At 42.5% G+C, this 21,409-nt stretch overlaps 1 protein-coding gene across 1 annotated transcript in view; it reads right to left on the minus strand.

The window, feature by feature from the left end:
* Positions 1-21,409, minus strand: part of PDE6C (phosphodiesterase 6C) — a gene marked incomplete at both ends in the record, with an annotated part of 60,337 nt that overhangs the window by 21,086 nt on the left and 17,842 nt on the right. Inside the window, 8 exon segments of the mRNA XM_079728700.1 lie at positions 5,763-5,872; positions 6,269-6,324; positions 6,327-6,375; positions 6,613-6,759; positions 11,539-11,607; positions 12,812-12,955; positions 13,553-13,702; positions 18,540-18,587. Of these exon segments, the coding sequence (XP_079584826.1) occupies positions 5,763-5,872; positions 6,269-6,324; positions 6,327-6,375; positions 6,613-6,759; positions 11,539-11,607; positions 12,812-12,955; positions 13,553-13,702; positions 18,540-18,587 (773 nt within the window).

Below are 21,409 nucleotides of genomic sequence, written 5' to 3' on the forward strand. Positions count from 1 at the left end.
CCCGTGAGCCGTGGCTGCTGAGCCTGCGCGTCCGGAGCCTGTGCTCCGCAACGGGAGAGGCCGCAACAGTGAGAGGCCCGCATACCACAAAAAAAAAACAAAAAAACAAAAAAAAACATTACTCAAGAAAGGTTACTGGGGAGCTAGATATTCAACCAGTCTCAGAATAACACCTCACAGATTACGTATTAATACAAAGGAGAAAATGCACCTTTGCATAAAGAGATCTGCTGAATATTACTCATAAATAGTTTAACTTAACCTTGTAGTTAATGGAACAAATTGATATCATGAGCCTCCTGATGCAATGCACTGAGAAGGACACAACATCACCTACGTAGAATTCCCACCAAAAATGTTTACCCTGAATCTAGTAATCAGAAAACAACTGGACAAATCCAAATTGAGGGATATTATGCAAAACAACTGGTCTAGACTCTTCAAAAATGTCAACATTCTGAAAGATCCAAAAAGGTTAAGGAACAATTCTAGATTAAAGGAGATTCAAGATATTTGACGACTAAATGCAATGTGTGAGCCTTGATTGGGCCCAAAACAGAGAAGAAAAGATAGTTATAAAGGACATTATAGTGAAATTGGAATAAACATTCTATATTAGATAACAGTATTGTACCAATGTTAAATTTCTTGAGAGCGATCATTATACTGTGTTTATATAAACAAATGTCCTCCACGTTCTCAGGAAATACGTGCCGAAATATTTTCGGGTGAAATGTCATGCATGAGGCCTGCAACTATCTCACAAATGGTTTAGTAAAAAAAAAAAAAAGAAAAAGTTATTTTATACACACACACATCTGTTAACCCAGTTGAGTAACATCCCAACTTCCTGAAGGAATCTGAAGATGCGGGGTAGGTGTGGGCGACTATTGTCAGCATATTCTGGGAAATTTTGCGGTGGTAAAGATGATTGAAGACTGGATACAAGTAAATATTACCCTAAAATTTAAGAAGTAGAAAATGGTATAATCTGTAGATGACAGAACGTTAATCTATGAAACAGTTTAAACTGCTTCAGAGTTTGTAAGCACTTACAGAATAACTACTAGGAAATTCCAGAGAAGGTTTAGAAAGAGAAAATGATGCTGAATTGATGTTATGAACACTTTTGTGATATGGTTTGTGAGAGAGGAAGGCCAGAAAGAGTGTGTGTCTGGATTTCAGCAAGACAGCTGAGAAGAAGCTTCAAGATGTGTTCTGTATGAGTTGGAATATTGAGTGTGGACAAATACTGAACAGCACCACCCAGTGAGTGCTGCTTAATTAACTGTCTTCCCCGGGGATAGGTTTCTAGCCCCAAGTCTCAGAACTCTGCCCTGGTTTTGTCCTGATGCACAGTTTTATCAATGACTTGAATGAATATTGATGGAAACCATGACTATCTAATTTTCAGATGATAAAAAAGCTGGAAAAAATATCTAATCCATTGGCTGACAGACTGCTTTAAAAGGCAATTTCAATTAAGAGTGGAATAAAGAATCAGATTAACACAGCAAAGGAAACCATAAGTAAAGTGAAAAGACAACCTACGGAATGGGAGAAAATATTTGCAAACAATGTGACCGCCAAGCGATTAATTTCCAAAATATACAAACAGCTCATACAGCTCAATATAAAAAAACAAACTAATGACCCAATCAAAAAATGGGCAGAAGACCTAAATAGACATTTCTCCAAAGAAAACATACAGATGGCCAACAGGCACATGAAAAGATGCTCAACATTGCTAATTATTAGAGAAATGCAAATCCAAACTACAATGAGGTATCACCTCACACCAGTCAGAATGGCCATCATTTAAAAAATCTACAAATAATAAATGCTGGAGAGGGTGTGGAGAAAAGCAAACCCTCCTGCAGTGTTGGTGGGAATGTAAGTTGGTGCAGGCACTATGGAAAACAGTATGGAGGTTCCTTATAAAACTAAAAATAGAGTTGCTATGTGATTCAGCAATACCACTCCTGGGCATATATCAGGAAAAGACGAAAACTCTAATTCAGAAAGATACATGCACCCCAATGTTCACAGCAGCACTATTTACAATAGCCAGGACAAGGAAGCAAACTAAATGTCCATCAACAGATGAACAGATACAGAAGATATGGTATATATATATATATGGTATATATATCATACAGAAAGTGTGGGAGATATATATATATATATGTATATGTATATGTATATGTGTGTATATATATATGTATACATGTGTGTGTGTGTATATATATATGGTGGAATATTACTCAGCCATATAAAAGAATGAAATAATGCTATTTGCAGCAACATGGATGGACCTAGAGATTATCATATTAAGTGAAGTAAGTCAAAGACAAATATTATATGATATCACTTATATGTGGAATCTCAAAAAAATCATACAAATGAACTTATTTACAAAACAGAAATAGACTCACAGACATAGAAAACAAACTTAGTTTACCAAAGGGGAAAGAGGGAGGGAGGGATAAATTAGGAGTTTGGTATTAACACACACACACCACCATATATAAAACAGATAAACATCAAGGACCTACTGTATAGCACAGGGAACTATATTCAATATCTTATAATAACCTTTAATGGAAAAGAATCTGAAAAAGATAGATTATATATATACATATATATACATATATATATAACTGAATCACTTTGCTGTACACCGGAAACTAACACAACACTGTAAATCAACTAAGCTTCAATTTTAAAAAAAGAACCAAATTAAGAAGATGAAATTTAATTAGGATTAAATATAAAGTATTTCAGATCATGTTTGGATTATTATGTCAAACCCCAAGACCCACATTTAAGGAATGACATAAAAACACTGGAGTGGGCTCACAGAAGAATAACAGATAAAATTATATGTATAGAAAATATTATATGAGAAATGATTAAAACAAAAGTTCAACCAGGTATATTCAACAAGGAAAAGAGGAGGGGAAAATAATAATTCTCTTTAATATACGAAGGAATAGCCTGTGGATGAGAAATTATACATATTCTAATAGCTTCAGAGACTTGAACTAAGACTAACAGAAGTTATAAGGAGACCAATTTCAATTTGATATCATGAAGAACATTCAGCCATTAGAATCATCCAAAAATATGAGTCCCTTGTGAGCCATTATAAAAAATAATGGAATGTAGACTAGAGAACTCAGGAAGAAATACAGTAGGGAAGAGGCCTGCGTTGAATGTGGGGTGGGGGAGGATGAGATAAATGCTAAAATTCCTCAAATTTTTTGCTGATAACCACATCTCTTCAGACACAAAATGGAGGTGAGTAAAGGAGACTGAAAGATGAGAGAATTGAAAAACTAACCAAGAAAAGGGGGATAAAAGGAACAAAGAAATCTATGAACCTATGAAAGAATGAAGCAGAAAACAAAATGGCCAGAAAAGTGAACAAAGAGAACAAAAGAACTCAAGGGAATAATAAAAATTTGAAAATGGCAAGGTTTCTAGGGCATTGCCAGAGGGCATAGTCTAAAGCTGGGACATAAGGATGAAAACCAGAAGCCAGGGGCTTAGACATTTTGGAGACAAGAAATCAAACCAAGGGCACAAGGTCAAGCCAGGAAGCTGTGTCCCAACAGCTTCAGCTAACACTGCACAGTAGCCTGATCGGTACCACCAATATGAGAATAATAATTCAGTCTTATTCAATCTTCTGTTAACTGTATTTACCAGTGTAATGTCTCCAGATCTTTGTGGACTCCTGAGCAATTCCCCCAGCACAGTAAGGGCACATAAGGAGATTCATCAAGAATCATTATGGAGGACAGGGTGCAAAAAGACACTTGATCACAGCAGCTTAGTGGAGCTGCCAAAACCATTACACCTGTGCTAAGGTGCCTGCAGTCAGGAACCCCTCACGTAGGTCCCAGTCCTTCCATCACCACATGTTCTTGCTGTCCAGTTCACAGAGAGAAATGGAAGAAGGTCAGCATGCCCATCGCTGATAAACAGAAGGACCCACATAGACTCCCAAAGCCAGGCCAAAGCAGAAGTCTGGGATGTGGCCTCATCCTTTCTGCAATCCTGGAGACGGGATGCCACATCCAATTTGGCTATTTCTTTTAATCTAAGGCAAGTTAGATTTGACTGCTTTGAGGCGGATAATAGTACCTCCCACATGGGAGGGCTGTGAGGATTAAAAGAGGCCATGGGTATCAAGTTCTCAGCCTGATCTCTAGCACACAAGAAGTGCTCGGTGTGGTACATATATACAATGGAATACTACTCAGCCATGAAAAAGAATGAAATAATGCCATTTGCAGCAGCAGGGGTGGACCTAGAGATTGTCACACTGAGTGAAGTAAGTCAGACGGAGAAAGAGAATATCGTATGATATCGCTTATATGCAGAATCAAAAAAGAAATGATACAAATGAACTTATTTACAAAACAGAAACAGACTCACAGACTTAGAGAATGAACTTATGGTTACCAGGGGGGAAGGGTGGGGGGAAGGGATAGTTAGGGAGTTTGGGATTGACATGTACACACTGCTATATTTAAAATGGATAACTGGGACTTCCCTGGTGGTCCAGTGGTTAGGATTCCACGCTTCCACTACAGCGGGACACAGGTAAGAATCGATACATGTATATGTATAACTGAACCACTTTGCTGTACACCTGAAACTATCACAACATTATTAATCAACTATACTCCAATATAAAATAAAAAGTTAAAAAAAAAATAAAGGGCTGGAACTCTCAAGACGAAGACGTTGCTTACCCGGAACCCAGAATGGAGATTCCCTTTTCAAGGCAAAGCCTGATTGGTAGAGTTGCTGAAGGTGAAAAGTCACTGCTCACAAGGTGCATTTCATTCACTGAGTAAATTTCTTCAGCATCTACTATGTTTCACATATACAATTTCATGTGATTCTCACAGCAGTCTTTAAGATGTCAATATTATACACATTTTGCAGCTGAGAAACAGAATCTCAAATAGATTAAATGATTTGCCCAAGATTCCTCAACTGGGAAGTATCTGGATCCCATAAAACCAGACTCCAAAGCTCATTCTCTCTAAATTGTCTCACTCCCTCTGGTACCTCTGGAGAGGGGTAGGTCATGTGTCACAGATGAAGATACAGTGTGGCCAAGGCAGACAGAGCTTCTTAAATGTCACTATCAAGGAGTTAGGCTGGCTATGGCATTGCTGATGAATTTTGAAAAGTGCCAATGACACAATAACAGTAATAATAATAATACTTAATAATTATTAACTGCCAAGAGCCAACCATGAGCTGAGTGCCTTATATGCATAGTCTCATTTAATCTATACAACGACCTTAAGTGTTAGGTACCATTACTATAATTCTTATTTTCCCGATGAGGAACTCAAAGCTTAGAAAGTTCAAATAACTTGTGAACCCAATAAATCCAAATCTGTCTAAGCTGAGGGCCTGTACCCTTATAATTGCACTTCCTTTCTTGGGCAAGAGAGGAAGATGGCGATGATGTTAAGATGCAAGGTCAGCTGAAGGTCAGTTGGTGGAAGTTTAAGGACCAGGGACGTGAGAGTAGTCAGCCCAGGAAGAAATGTTCTCTAGCTTGAGCTGGTGGGATGCTACCCAGGTGTGTACAGGTGTAAGCCAAAGATCAATGCTCTTTAATGTATGAATTCAATACTTTGATGAAACAAAGTTGAAAAAAGAAGGAGTGAAGGCGTTTACAAATAAGGCGGGGGCACCAGAACACGTTGATGTGGCCGCATGTGTTCACTTACTTCATCTGATACAAGTTATTGGTGCCTCTGTGGTCAATGTCATGGCAGAAGGCAGCAGCAAGCATGGCAAAGGCTTCAAGATCCGTGTAGTATTTCTTCAGTCTTCCTGTCTAAAAAAAATAGACATATATATTTACTTGGATTAATGCACCTCCGCAGCATGTGCAGTGAGGCCGGCCTGCAATGGAGAAGTGGGTCTGCTGTGTTTTTAGAGCAAGCTGGCTTTATTTCTTGAGGACTGTAGCTCATTCTGGGCAGTTACAAACCCAGCAGGTAACTGAATTTTCCTTTATGGATATAAGGACATGAGTATCAGAGTGATAATTCAGCCAAACGCCCAGAGATACCCACGTACCTGGCATCATCTCCAGGGGGGTTGGGGGTTTATGGGACTGTATCCATGAATTCCAAAATTACTGATCTAAAGTGATGGACGGTATCCATTTCTCACCACACTCAGGAGGGAGATGCACAGGTTTAGGATGATTCAGGGGCTCTGTACCTACCATCAGCAAAGTGAACATCGTCTGCCCCACATTGAACCCGTGTTGCCAGTTGTGTAAGTGACGGCACGGTACCCCTTCCTCACCGTGTACATCCATCTGGTGAGAACCTGCCACCAAAGAAGACAACACCACTCAGACTTTGGAGTAGAATTCTAAAGATAAGAAGGTCTGTGACAACCTTATCTGAAAAGATAGGTTGGCCTTGTTTACAGGGTTTAAGTGGACAAATAGACAAAGTTAATGATAATTTAAAATCCACACTGCAGGGAATCTTCTGAACCACAGGAAATTTTCGTGGAGTACAGCCACAGAATCACAGCATTTTAAATTAAATACCATCTGACCTCTACAGGTACTTTGAATTTCTCCACCACATTTATTTCAAAAAACAGCCGAAGTCCACACTTAATCAGTTCGTGCTCTGTGATGGGGAAGTCGCTGAAGTGGAATTCATACAGGTCTACAGCCTGTGGGTCTGGTAGGTCCTCTTTCTGTTGAAACAAGGACCAAGTGTTCCAGATTACATTCATTTCTTTCCTTTTAGTCTCCTATACCCGACATTGGACATAAAACAAAATTACAATAAAAGGATACCACGTGCAATTCACTGAGCCTCTACCTGCCCGATACTGGGTTACGCCTTATTATCCTCACAACAAACCTACACAATGATCCTCAGTTTCCAGAAGGTGAAACTGAGGCTCAGCTATACTAAGAAGCTTTCTAAGTGATGGCATTCAATTCTAAATCAGATCCCAGTGGCTATTTTCCTTCTCTGATGCAAGATAAAATGTTTACTTGCAGCAGCCTAACCCATTTTCAATACTCAACTTTTTTCCATTCCAGAAATATTCAGTAAACAGTAAACAATGGCTTAATTCGATTCTATCGTATTATCTTTACCTATTCAGTGATGCTTTCCTACTCGTCTGTGAGCTCCATAAGGATGGCATCTGGTCTGTTTTATTTGCTGTGGTATCTCAGAACCTGTAGGGCCTGTCCTATGGAGGTGCTTGGTAAATGTTTGTTGAGTGAATGAATGAATGAATGCCCCGCAGTGTACTGGTACACTTGCAGACATCTCATTTAACCCACCCCCCATCAGGATTTAGGACTAGGTGAAAAAACAGTGAATTAGTCCCATGAATATTGACATGGCTTGGGAGTTAAAAATATGGATCTTGGCCTTAAGGAACTTAACTTACTAAAATGGTTATAAAATACAGACCAGTGAAAGGTGAAAGCTTAGAACATTCCCAGAGCACAGAGTCAGTGCCAGGGCTGGGAGAAATTGCAGGCAGGCTGGGGGAACTGAAGGAGGGGAGACTCTGGAGGGCTGTGTATTCAGCTGCTCTGGTAGAAGGCAGGTCAGAGACAGTCCCACGGGAGGAGAGAAGCAGGCGAGGGCTGTGTGGGTCCAGCAGCTGGACATGCAGGAGGAATTCAGTTCAGTGGGTCTTTACTGAGCCCATTATAAATCCTTAATACTGTGCTAAGATCACGTCCCTCAGTAAGTTCAAGGTTTCCCAGAGGATGATTCATGCTCTATTTGTACAAATGTCAACACCAAATGGTACATGGCTCTTTTAAGTACAATTATGGTTTCTGTTCCCCTAACCCCCGAGTCTGGGCTGGCCCCTCAAACCCTTGCCCTTCTCTTCAGGGAACTTCCTGGTCCTCCTGTGCCCCCTTCTCCTCAAGGCCACTCTCAGATTGTCACTTTAGGCAGAGATCTCTCTCCTACAAAGCTATGGCTGGGTTGGTATTAGCTATTGGGTTGGCCAAAAGGTTCATTCGGGTTTTTCCGTAAGATGCTACCCAATACGTCAATGTTCTCATCTGTGAAATGGGAATGACAAGAGTAACATTTTTGTCTTTGTTGTTTTAATGAAAAAGCAGTGCCAATTTCATTTGCATGTGTCAACGAAAATTAGAGGGGATTCAACTCATGGCCCCTAGTAACACTTCACAAAACTCCTTTCTCATAGGACCTCCTGTGTCCTCTGCCAAAGCCTTCTCATCACTTTCTCTCTCTCCAGACCCTCCCAGATTCCTTGCCCAAAGGGGCTCTTTTTCTGCAGTCATTTGTATTCATTCAACAAACATTTATTCGTTCCTATCTGTGTTGTAGGCATTATGGATAAAGCAATGAAGAAAGCAGACATTGTCACTGCCCCTGAAACACACATTCTCGTGGGGAGAGACAAAAAATAAGCACATCTTTTAAAAGATCAGACTAAGAAAAGAATTACGGGGTACGGCGGGGGGTGCCCAATGCCCAGAACCTCCCTGCTGGAGGTCATCTCAGCCCTGCTGTTCCCAGAGTATTATGTAAAGATCAAACGTGAAAATGCTTTTTAACGCGTTATCGGGTCAGTCACACTAAAGTGTAAATGTGCATTTCAGCAGGAAACAAAGTAAGAAGTTCTCAGAATTATGACTCCCAGCCCCCATTTACAGTTACAGGTGAACCGATAAAACAATAGTACAATATGGCAATCACAGGTTTTGAAAAACAGCAGTCATACAGCAGTGATACAGAGAGGTTGATAGAAATAAAGGCTTTTGATTCATCTGATAAGTAGGAACTCTGGCCCCAAAGGCTGGTCTTCCCCTCCCTGAAGGAACCCACAGCTGAGGTGGAATGAGAGGGGGGAGCTGCTGCCACCCCACGTGCCATAACAGGGCGCCACCCACCTGCTGCATCCCGGCTGGCTCACTCCCTCTGCTCCGGGAAGAAGCCCCTGGGTATCTGATCAGGTCCCTTCACAGGTCCCAGTGTGCCAGGCTGCCACAGTCTCGTCCCACTGCCCTGCCAGGCCTCACGGGCTGCTCCCCTCTTCCGCTCACTGGGGCTCCGGCCATACCCAGCTGTCTTCGGTCTCCTGTGTCCCCACGCCCTGGTCTGCACTGTCCTGCTTCCCCTTCCCACCTCCAGCCATCTCCAAGCTCCCATTGTCAATCTCTGCCCAGTCAATTCCTGCTTTCCCTGCAGGCCTCCATGCCATGGCCTCATCTCGCAGTCTATCATCTTCTGTGAGTAGAATCAGGCCCTTAGCCTCCCCAGGGCCCTTGGTGCTCACGCCCTGTGAACCCATTCATTCAAGGCAGTGTCACTGCTTGTATTTTTTGTCTCCCTAATAAACAGGTGGCTTCTTGAACCAGGTAAAAACCAGACCACACTGTCTTTTGCCCTCGAGGCTTAACAGTTCCTTGTATCATAGGACATCTCAGTAATTACTGAATGAATGAAAAAAAAAAACTGAATGAAGGAGGAGGGAATGAGGTACTTCTCTGGGACACCCTCTCCTCACCTCCCATGGTCTGGTAAACATGAGCTGCAGGGCATCTGCGAGTGAACTGAAATGTCCTGGGAAGCAGAGGGGAAGATGGGAGGACAACTTTCCCTACTTCCTTTGCCCGAGTCACTGCACTGCTACCTCAGTGCTTCCCAGCCCAGCAAGATGCACCTGCTGTTATACCTATAAAAGAGGACCACACCTTCCCTGAACTGAGAGTTAAAATGCATCCCTGCAGAAAATCATGGTTAAGAGGAGATGCATAAATATTTATGTAGCTTGGAAATTATGCCAATACTTTCGGAGAACCCCTCTGACATATGTTTGTTTCTTGAGTTAAGTTTTATGCGGCAATGATTTGGGATGAGCTTAGAGCACATTTTACGTTCAAAATAGGCCATTTTATTGTAAAGCTACTGGTTCTTTGCCCATTTTATTGCTTCTCCATCATAAGACCCTTCCTCCTCTAAATAGACACCTAGAAAATTTCCAACATGTCATGGATGTCAATTAAAGCTTTGTTTTACAAGAAGATAAGTTTTGTTGGGGGTAAATGAGGAGAAGGAGTCTTCTTCTGGGCCAAGTGTGAGAGGAAAGTGCTCAGAGGTAAAGCCAAAGAGAGTGAGAGAAGGAGGAAGAGCCTCAAGTGACATGAAGACATAAAGGTGGGAGCAGATCCCTCAAAAAGGGGTCACAGGCCACTGGCTCTGTGGTGGTACAGCCAAGGGCCAGGATGGGAGGACAGAGCCCATAAAAATGGGAATGTGGAAGGTGAGATATTCAGTACATCTTAGTTCAGAAAGAAGAACACATGTCATGGATTCGAAAGGGGCAGCGGAAAACAGGATGAGGTAGTTAGGGAGGGAAATAAGTGTGATATTATTTCAATTTCGAGCAGATTGTATTCAAGCCTCTGAAATTCAAGGTCTAGGGGCCTTGGTAATCCCAGGTTCTTAATTGGAATCCCAGAAGGGCCGCGCTCTAGAAATAAGGGCTCTACCCTAGTAGCAAGAGCAAAACTGAAATAGACCACCCCAACAAAATCTAAAACCAACTCCTTCACCTGCCAGAAGAAAATCTAACCCTTTAAACAGAAAGATAATATCACCCAGAGCCCCTACAAATCTTAATCCACAGTGTCTGGTTTTCAATTTTAAAACTATGAAGTATGCTTTAAAATGATCAAATGACTAAAACCCAAGAGTAAAAATAGACAGTAGAACCAGACATATAGGTGATTCAGGTATCTAGATGGAGAATTCAAAATCACTATGGTGAATAAATTTAAGAAAATAGAGAGATAAAGTAGATTAAATGATGGGAAGTTTTAGCACAGAGTTGGAATCTTTAAAAAAAGAATTAAATATACATTCTAGAACTGAAAAAGATAATCTCTGAAATTAAAAACTTACTGGATGGGTTTAACAGTTGACTGTAGAACATGTGTTTGGGTGGGTTTAAACAGTAGACACAACAAAATACAGGCTTAATGACTAGAAGAGAAGTTATTTCAACTAGATATAATAGGGGTGACCCAATGGCAACAATAGGAAAGAACTGAATTCCTCCAGGATCCAGAAGAGAAGCTAGCAACGGCAGGTGATAATGGTGCCTCTAAGGGTCTATCTACCTTCTACTGTAATTCTGCCGTGTCTTCCAGGGTGGCCATGCTGTAATCCAGAGCTATTAAAATAAACCAGGCCATGCTACCCCTAGAGTCTGTGCCTGCATTCCCTTATGCAGTAATCTAGTTTAACTCTGATTCTAAATTATCTTTGTGGATTGTACTGTAGGGGACAAACAGAAAGAAAAGCAAGGACCCAGAAGATCACTCTGTAGAAGAAATCTCTTTCCTTTTTAGCTTTGAAAGGTGCCAGAGAAGAGGAAACTCAACACTAACTTGAAAAATGAGAACAAGTGTCCTACTATATTTTATTTAAAAGGCATTAAGGATAGAAGTAAAACACTTACCAACATTGTGACAAGTTGTTTTTCTTCACAGTCTTCAATTACATCTATATTTAACTTCTCTTTAAATTTCTAAAATGTAAAAGCAAAGGAGGTGTGAAATTGCTATGAAGTTGATTTCTATCTGATTCCTTTACTCTTAAAATCAGTTAAAATAAACTAGGTTGTAATGAGTTCCATGAAAGATGCATTCTGGATACAAAGAAGATCTATAGCACTTGATTATGTAGAATTTTCTCTAAAAAATAATTAATCTCTCTTTTCTCCCCAAAATGTAACAGTAGCTGTCTCAAAAAAAGAGAGAGAGGGAGAGGGTGAGGGAGACGTCGGTTGTTTGCATGTAGGCGAGAAAAATGAATGGCTTACATCTGTTTTTCTTTAGTTTATAGCAATTTCCCTTTATTCTCCCCAGACATTTTCATCTTCAACATCTCAAACTCTCAAATCAAATTTCTTTTAAGTCTCAAACCACCCAGCAAAACCAAAACCAACCAACCAACCAAGCCAACAAACAAAAACACCCCAGGAAAACTACATCCACACACACTCTGAAAGCTTTTGAAATAAAGGAATAGAGACAGTGGGTGTGTTCTATTTTCCCTTCATTTGGTGGTGAGTAGAACACTGTTAGCGAATATCTACTTGCTCTCCAATCATCCATGATGCTGATCTTGGTCATGTTTGTACCTTGAAAATTTTAGTGAATTTGATGTGAGGAAAGAATTGAGATGAGCTTGCACAGCTGGGCTTGCTCTCTTGTACTTGCCATCACCATGAGAAGAACATCTATCAGGTAGCTGCTGATCGAGGATGATAGATGCAGAAAGCAAACCAAACACACAGCTTGGAGCCCAGCCCAACCAAGATTAGTTGAAGTCTGGTCAACCCACAAACTCATAAGTGAGAAATAAATGCTTATTGTCATATACCACTGAGAGGTTATGGTTGTTATACAGCATTACACGGCAACAGCTGACATTTCGCTCCCTAGAAATATTTTTTTCCTTGCTAACACTCTTGAATCTAGACCTCACTACTCCAGCTCCTATAGAGCGATTTTTAACAAAGTGCTATTCCAACCAAGCAGCCTGGAAATTCAGTAATGCTCTGTGTACTGTGGACCACCAAGTTCCCCCCAAACCCTCCTTCTTTGTTTCTCCCCTCCTTAGCCCAGGACTAAACCTATTCTCATTTGTCAGACCTCCGGGTAATTAGGCGAGTTCCAGAAGCCATGGTTAGATAGCATCTAATGTCACAGGACGAATTCCTCACTTACCAAAATGGACTTGATTTCATCAGGAGTAGCTTTGGTGTGGTTCATGAGCATTTCCTGGGCTATGTCCTTTCTGTTTACTAGTTTATTCATTTTCTCATAGGTGTCAGTATTTAAAAGAGACCATCCAAGAAATTGTGTGAGAGTCTGAAATAGATAAAATGTGATTCGATTCTCTAAACCTAAAGAAAAAATGATTTGGAAGCAACAGTTTGCATGCTCTCCTATCAATCAATCTCCCTTCCACCATCAACAACCCAGTTCCTTGTTTTAATCTAAGAAAAAAAAAAGAAAAAGTACAATAATCAGCGCCAGACAATAAAACTGGCTAAGCCCTTGCTTTTCAAAGTGCTCCATGCACCGTGAATACTTTATTAGAGGAGAGGAATTACAAAAATCCAGTAGATAAAGCATGACCTGAAAATCAGAGAGGGCTGGAGGTGGCAGCAAGGGTGAGAGGTGATAGAAGGGGAGGAGGGAGAAAGGAGAGAGAGACCTTTCCCCAGTTCCCTAGTACTGAAAAGAATTTTGATTAAGCCAAACGTTCACACTTTCGTAGAAAACGGTACAGTTTACGGAAGTCAGGAAACAGAAATGACACAATAACAATATATTGACTGCAATCATGTGTGACTCACATCTTAATTGCCCTTCAGAAACATCATTCCAGAATAACAAATAATTATGCATCTTCTATTATTTCATGCATTTCATCTACCTCCGTTATTTTATAATTGCACTTACCTCAGTGATGTGTTCATCATACTCATCAAAAGGCTTTCCATCCTTCCTGTTGTAAAATGTAGCTACGCCCACGATGTCTTCTTTCTTGTTGACAATAGGCAGGGACAAGACGTTTTTAATGACCCAACCAGTCTCATCTACAGGTCCTTTCTACAAACAATAAAGACACTGAGGTTATTTTTTTAACTTTTTTTTTTTGAAATAACTGTAGGTACACAGGAGGTTGCAGAAGAAATGTACAGAGAAGTCCGATGTACCCTTTACCCAGTTTTCCCCATGATAACATCTTGTGTCACTATGGTACACTAACAAAACCAGGAATACATATTGGTACGATCCATGGAGCTTATTCAGATTTCACCAGATTTATATGTATTTGTGCACATGCGGGGGTATGCAGGAGTGTTTCTATGCAAATTCATCACATAGGTAGATATGTGCAACCTCCCCTAGAACCGAGATAGAGAACTAATCCATCATCACGGGGCTCCCTTGCACTACCCCTTTATAACCACTATAGCCGTCACTATTCCCCACTTAGGTTATTTTCAGTTTAAAGAAAGAATAATTGGGGGGGCATTAGATGCACAATTCCTATGTTGTTTCAGAACATGGCTAGAACTATACAGCCATAAAAGTGCTGTAGTACATTTAAGTGTCCTAGAACCAAGTGTCTATATTGTGACAACCCTACCCTCTTCTCTTTGACCTCTCCCGCTCCAGCCCTAGGGATGGGAAGCGTTTACCTGTGTTACCTCAGTGTTCCCTGTTTATTTCTTCTGTCCTCCAACACCTGTTTAGCTAAATTCTTATATTAAATTATCTCTGTTGAAATACCTAGTGTGGTTTCTGCTTTCCTGACTGATCCATCAAGATCGTTTTTTGTTCTGTGGTGTGGCTCCACTTAGTAAACATCTGTCAAGCCCCATGATGTTTCAGGACCGGGGCTAGTTGCTGGGGGTGCAAAGGTGAATAAATCACAGTCCCTAACCTCAAGATAACAGTCTAGTAGGGAATGCAGACACAGAAGTTCAGGAGTGTTTCTCAAAGTGTTGCCCAAAGATCAAGGGCAACAGATTTTTTTCTTTTTAGCTTGTTTCATAATCTCCGGGCATGCATCTTAAATAGGCTCCCCAGGTAATTCTAAAGTCCTCCGAAGTCTGAGAACCATGGTGTGGCACCTGCACAGCATGCAACAAGGCAAAGGTAGCCAAGCACCCATCACGCCAGGGTATTCCTTCTTCTGCCTGTCCTCGGCTTATTTAGTCATCCTCAGAGGCTCTGGTTAAGTCTCACCTCTCCCTTGAAGCCTTCTCTAACTTTTTTCACCCATATGGAACTTTTCTTTTTCAGAATTCCATCAGCACTTCTAGACCTGACCATACAATTTAGCATTTAGATAATTTCCAAATGCTTTGGAACTGTTGATTGTTGTCTCTGAGGCTATTTTCTAATCTTACCAAAGAGCTGTTTCATAAACTGTTAAATTCGACATAAGTGACAGGACAGTGCTGGGCATATAAGGGATGCTCAATAAACAACTGCTTATTAGTTAAAGAGCTTGCCTTTATACTTAGAATGAAAAGCAGAGAAACCAAACCTCAATTCATGCTTCCTAATGGTCAAAGCTTTGGGGGAAAGAAAAAGCAGTGCACGGTGGTTCGCAAGGTCTTCATTTTTGGAAAATACTATGAAATATTTATATACTTATATCCTCACAAGGATGAGAGACAACATCAATAACAGAAAATATTACCTGTGTGCAAGGTAAGCACCTGTGTATTTATTTTTAAAAAGCTTCCAAAATAAGCTTTACTGACTGCCTCTGTTTTTTTGGTACATATTCAGTTGTTACCTGTTCATGTTCATGTCTCTTGCTATTAAGTTAGAGCTTGTTCACAGAAAAGTGATACAAGGAACTTAAGATTTAAGAAAAATAGGACAGGGCCTCCCTGGTGGCGCAGTGGTTGAGAGTCCGCCTGCCGATGCAGGGGATACGGGTTCGTGCCCCGGTCTGGGAGGATCCCATGTGCCGCGGAGCGGCTGGGCCCGTGAGCCATGGCCGCTGGGCCTGCGCGTCCGGAGCCTGTGCTCCACAACGGGAGAGGCCACAACAGTGAGAGGCCCGCATACCGCAAAAAAAAAAAAAAAAAAAAAAAAAAAAAAAAAGAAAAATAGGACAAAAACTTAAGACAGAAAATTCTATGTACTTTTCTTCTGTGAATTGGGATCACTTTCATCCATGTTAAATGAAGAGCCCCTTACTCCACTTCAAGGAACACACTGAAGACATCTACTTCCTAATCCCTGGAATCTGTGAACAAGTTACTTTAAATGGGGAAGGTGCATTAAACCAGCAGACGGAATTCAGGTTGTTAGTCAGCTGATCTTAAAATAGGGAAATTATCCTGGATTTTCCAGGTGGACCCAATGTAATTACAAGGATCCTTAAAAGCAGAAAAGAGAGTCAGGATCACAAATCAGAGGAGGAGATATGACAGCAGAAGCAAAGTCAGGGCGATGTGACTGCTGGCTTTGAAGATGGAAGGGAGCCATGAGCCAAGGCAGCTCCAGAGCTGGAAAAAGACAAGGAGACAGGTTCTCCCCCAGATCCTTTAGAAAGAAACACAGACCTGCCAGCACCTTGAATTTAGCCCAGTGTGACGCATTTTAGACTTCTGACTCCAGAACCGTAAGATAACTCAGTTGTGTTGCTTTAAGCCACTAAGTGGTAATTGTTACAGCAGCAACAGGAAGCTAATATGTACACCCTGCCCCCAAGAAACATAGTTTGAGAATCATTGCCTTTGCAGGTTTGTTCTGACCACAGTTCACTTTGAATCATTGGTTTTTTCATTAAACTTCTCAGGTGCAAGAGGGACTAGTGAGAATGGAGGTGGGTGCGAGCAGGTGGACAGAATGGGAAGGCCCAGCAGGGTGGAGGTGTGCGGAGGATGGGCACCCTATCCTGAGTCTGCCCTTTGGAATGATCCACAGGAGCAACGCCTGTGAGGGAAAACAGAGAGGGAGGCTGACAGCCCATCAAGATGCAGTCCTGGGCTTCCCTGGTGGCGCAGTGGTTAAGAATCCACCTGCCAATGCAGGGGACACGGGTTCAAGCCCTGACCCAGGAAGATCCCACATGCCGCGGAGCAACTAAGCCCGTGTGCCACAACTACTGAGCCTGCGCTCTAGAGCCTGTGAGCCACAACTACTGAGCCCCCATGCCACAACTACTGAAACCTGTGCTCTAGAGCCCATGAGCCACAACTACTGAAGCCTGCGCGCCTAGAGCCTGTGCTCTGCAACAAGAGAAGCTACTGCAATGAGAAGCCCGCGCACCGCAACTAAAGAAAGCCCACATGCAGCAACGAAGACCCAATGCAGCCAAAAATAAATAAATAAATTTATTTTTTAAAAAAAGATGCAGTCCTGACCCTGGGGCTAAGGACAGAGGGAAGGATGGAGAGCGGGGTGGGAGTGTCTTAGACCACAGTGCAGTTCTGAAAGAGTTTGCAGGGCTGAAGGGGATTCTAGGACCAACAGTGCTGGTCAGAGGAGTCTGGCATCTCCCAGGAACTGGCCTGTGTTAGTATCCCGGCCCACAGGAAGGGTAGCCTCCGCGCTGACAGTGGATTTCCCAGCCCAGCAGCCATTTGATGGTCATCCTTCCTACAGTCAGAGACCTGAGAAGCATGTTTTCACGGCCACTACACTGATGTTTCCTAGGGAGCTGGGCAATTCCTATAGGCTGGAGGTTTACCCCAGGTGGGTGCCCAGCCTCCTCTGCACCATCAGAGCCCTTGTGTGGCTGCTCCCATGGGGGCCACACGAGGACTTCCCCCCCCCAGAAAGCACAGGCCCCCAAACCTCTGAGCGCAGCCTGATTCTTCTGGGCCAGCTCCCTGCCCTCCCTGTTCAGACTATGACTGCTTAAGGTTCAGACACCTTAGACAGTCCTTGTCCCTTTTTCCTGCCTGTGCACTCTTTCCTGGCACCCAGTTGCCATAAACAGAGGGGTCAGGGCTGGGCACAGTGTGGTCACTTAGGCCTTCGGAGGCAAGGCGGAAGGAGCTAGAGCAAACGCCATGTGGTGTCTGCACGCTTCCACGGCAGTGAGCAGAGAGGAGCGTGGAGAGGAAACCTGCCCCGTAACTGGGCGAGTGAGCACAGGTTTCCCAGGCCTGGGGGCCCCTGCTGCTGAGGGTGCGCCCCTCACCCCACCCACCCCAGGCCGGCTTCGGCTTCGCCACGTGGGCAGAGATGGGGCTCTGTGCGCGTGTCGGGGTGAGACCGGAAGACGGACGCTAGTGGTCCCCACCGGGAAGGCCATCTCCACTCCCGACTGGCGCAGGGCTCCAAATGGACGTCTGCTAAAACAGGACACAGAACGGCAAGGGCCAGAAGGCGGAAAAGGAGCGGTTGCCGGGCCAAATGCCGGTCTATCCCAATGGTCAGGTGCGGAGGGGGTGGAAGAGGGGACAGGTGGGGAGGGGCATCTCTGGATGTTGGAGGAGGAAAGATAAAGCCAAGAGTCTGACAGCAGGAGGGGCCCCCAAGCACCCAACAAGAAGCTCCTTTTCCTGATAACAGCGGCAATAAGCCTCCGGGACAGGCCCGAGAAACCTCCAAAGGGCTGAATCCAGGTGGTAGGATGTATCCAGCTAATCATTCAGGCAGAGACCATTTACTGAGCACCTGTGATGTGCCAGGGCTGTTTTAGGCACCGGGCGGGAGAGAACGCAGAAGTGGCAGCCCCCCCACCCCGAATGCTGGGGTGACAACACCCTTCTCTCCTCCCCCCTCTTCTCCTTTCCCTGAAGAACGTGCTACTTGGTGACCACCGGCCCAGCCAGGCTGAGTGGGACATAAGCCTTGCGTGTGCCTCCTGGTCGCCCCCGAGCATAAGGCAGGCTCTGGGGATGGAGAGGGTCAGTGTCGCCCCCCTCCCCGCACTGACAGGAGAGGCCTGGCAGAGGGCAGTTACCTGAAATGTGAAGTATTCATCCGCTGGGGCGTTCAGCATGTTGCAGATCTGTTGCAAAGCAAGAGGAGCCATTAAGCCACAAAGCAGAACGAGAAAGAACGCGGGGAGCAAGGGTTTCCTCCCTGGGTCTCCACAGCTCGCAGGCAAATTATTCACCCTAGACCTCAGTGAGGCCACGTGTGCTAACAACACGCTGGAGGTGGGCTGGGACCTGGGCCCCCTTTACTGGAGTGCTTTAATCTGAGCAAACATCTCCCGGAGCAACAGAATACAGAGAAACTATAAGGGACTAAAAACAACAGTGTGCATGCCCAGTTGGGGCAAATCATGAACGATAAGACACAAAAAGGCCACAAACCAACTGCCACCTCTGAGGTGCCAGGAGCAAAAGCAGAGGGCTGCGTGTGATCCCTGCACACAGCACGGCCAAGGGGTGGGCAGACTACTTAAACCGCCCCTCCGGCCCGACCCACCAATCCGCCCCAACCCTCGCCCCTCCCAGGAAGCAAACAAGGGCACCTGTGTCTTGTTTTTGCTCCCTCAGCTGCTGTGAGTGCCAATAAAGCCTCGCCTGAATTTCTCCTCTGGCCTCTTACCAATTGCTCTTGATTAAAGAGTCCAAGGACCTGGGTGGGTAACAAAGTTAGCTTCCCTTCTACTAATTAAGTCATTGGATGACATTTAGCCCCATCTCTGCTCCTTCCTACTCCCTCAGCCTCTAAGGATTCTTCTTCCAAATTCAAAGCAACTAGTTGTTCAGATCAAGGAGAGGAGGAGTTTAAGCAAACAGGCCTTTCTGCCTGGGCAGGTGTGGCAGCAATGCTGGGAAGGCTCTGTTTTCCTTCTTTTTTTTTTTTTTCTGATGTGGGATCCGGGTTGGAAGAAAGTGGCTAAGGGGTAGGAGGGAAAAGCCAGACAGCCTTTTAGGTACGCCAAAGTAAATATTCATTACGAGACATCACTTTAAGTACTAAACACAGAGACTATTGCTCACATCCATAAGGACAAGAAATCATTCCATTTTTGGTCATTTTGGATTATCTTTACATCAGGTCAAATCAACAAATGGGTCTTTTTTTTTTTTAAGTAACAAGCAGTGGATTTAATTTGGGGGGGGGATTTTTTTTTATTCAAATGGAAAGTCACAAAAATTATAATCATCCTCATCAGTTCACTCAGTCCCGTGTAATTAATTTTTTTTTATCTTGATCTTTTGTTAGCACTTTTATGAGTTCATCAGTTTTCCATTAGAGTTCTGAAAATGCTTATTCATTCAGTTCAGCAGTATAGTCAGTTACCAGAAACCTGTACTTGTCAGAGTCTTTTCCATGAATTCCTTGAAGATGAAACCCTTTTATAGGAACATATTTGCAAAAGCATCAGAGTACACCCAGAACTGTCTGTAAATGACAAAAGACTTAAAAATGACCACGGTTAAAGATTTGATGAAAGTTCATAATAATGCAATTGACAAGGAAATTTAGTTATTTCTGAGATATACATTTAAAGTAAGAACTAGAATTATGACTTATAACATTATACCAGAACATATAAGAATTTTAGAAATTTCATGTAATGTCTGAAACATTTATGTTAATGTCTTAATAAAAGACAATATCTTTCTTTCCACCAAAATTACATTAGATACTTTATTTTTGTTTGTTTGTTTTTGTTTTTACAGCATCATGATTTAATTAAGGGAGCATATTCATTGTAGAGAATATATTGATGATTGTAAATGTGACTTCTCATCACAGCCTTAAAATTTTTGAAACACCAAAGCACAAAGATGTCAATTATATATCCAAACTACAGGTACAAAACAAATACATGCATTTTCCATGCTCCAAAACTGAGTACACACTGTACTGTCACAGGGAAGGGGTTTACCAATGAAGACCTGACAATAAAGTATTCAAGATTGATATACCAAAATAAAATATAAAATAGGAGTTTATAAAAACAAGTTTGACAATAGCAGAGAGGACCCTTTGCATTTCTGAGCAAAAATGCATTTCATTATATGTACTCTCTCCTAAAATGAATAAACTGGTCACTTGAGAATGCTCTGTTTATTTCTTCTATTATACTACAACATTCTCCATGTCTTTGGAAAAAAAAATATTGTGCAGGATCTGTGGGATGAGCATGCACGTTGATGGAACAGCACAATTGCACTGGTTCTTACAACTCACTTCTAGATGAGGAGAAAGTGTTATTCATTAGTATGGCCCAGTCTTAGCCAATATTCAGTTTGGAAAGACACTGGGTTAAGATCAGAATGATCTGAAATTCCAAGTTCTAGAACTGATGATTTTATATGCCATCATATTAGCCAGGCATCTTTTCTTTTCTTTTTCTTTTTAAATTTTTATTGGAGTATAGTTCATCTACAATGTTGTGTTAGTTTCTACTGTACAGCAAAGTGAATTGGCCACACATACCCATATATCCACTCTTCTTTACATTCCCCTCCCACACAGGTCATTATAGAGTATTGAGAAGAGCTCCCCAATAAATTACATACTTTAAATCATAGCATTTTAAAGCTAGAAGGCACTTTAATAATTGTTTAAGCTTTTCTTTTCAAAGATGAGGAAATAGAAGCCCAAAGAGGATAAGTGATTTTGTTCAAATTCATGGGATGAAATGAGAACTGGGATCTCCAGCGAGGGTGCTGGTGAAATCACTTCTCCTGCTAGGGGGTGGGGAAAGCCCTGATTTGTATCATTAACCAATTCCATGTTGTAAATACTCCCACCATGGAGGATTTCAAGTTGCCAACAGTTTAACAACCTGCTTACCAAATTCCCAAAAATCTACCAATCTGGTGAGTAGGTGACAGCAGGCCTCTCCATCTAGTGCACTAA

This window comes from Hyperoodon ampullatus (assembly GCF_949752795.1).
Source record: "Hyperoodon ampullatus genome assembly, contig: scaffold_368, whole genome shotgun sequence".
Lineage (NCBI taxonomy): Eukaryota > Metazoa > Chordata > Mammalia > Artiodactyla > Ziphiidae > Hyperoodon > Hyperoodon ampullatus.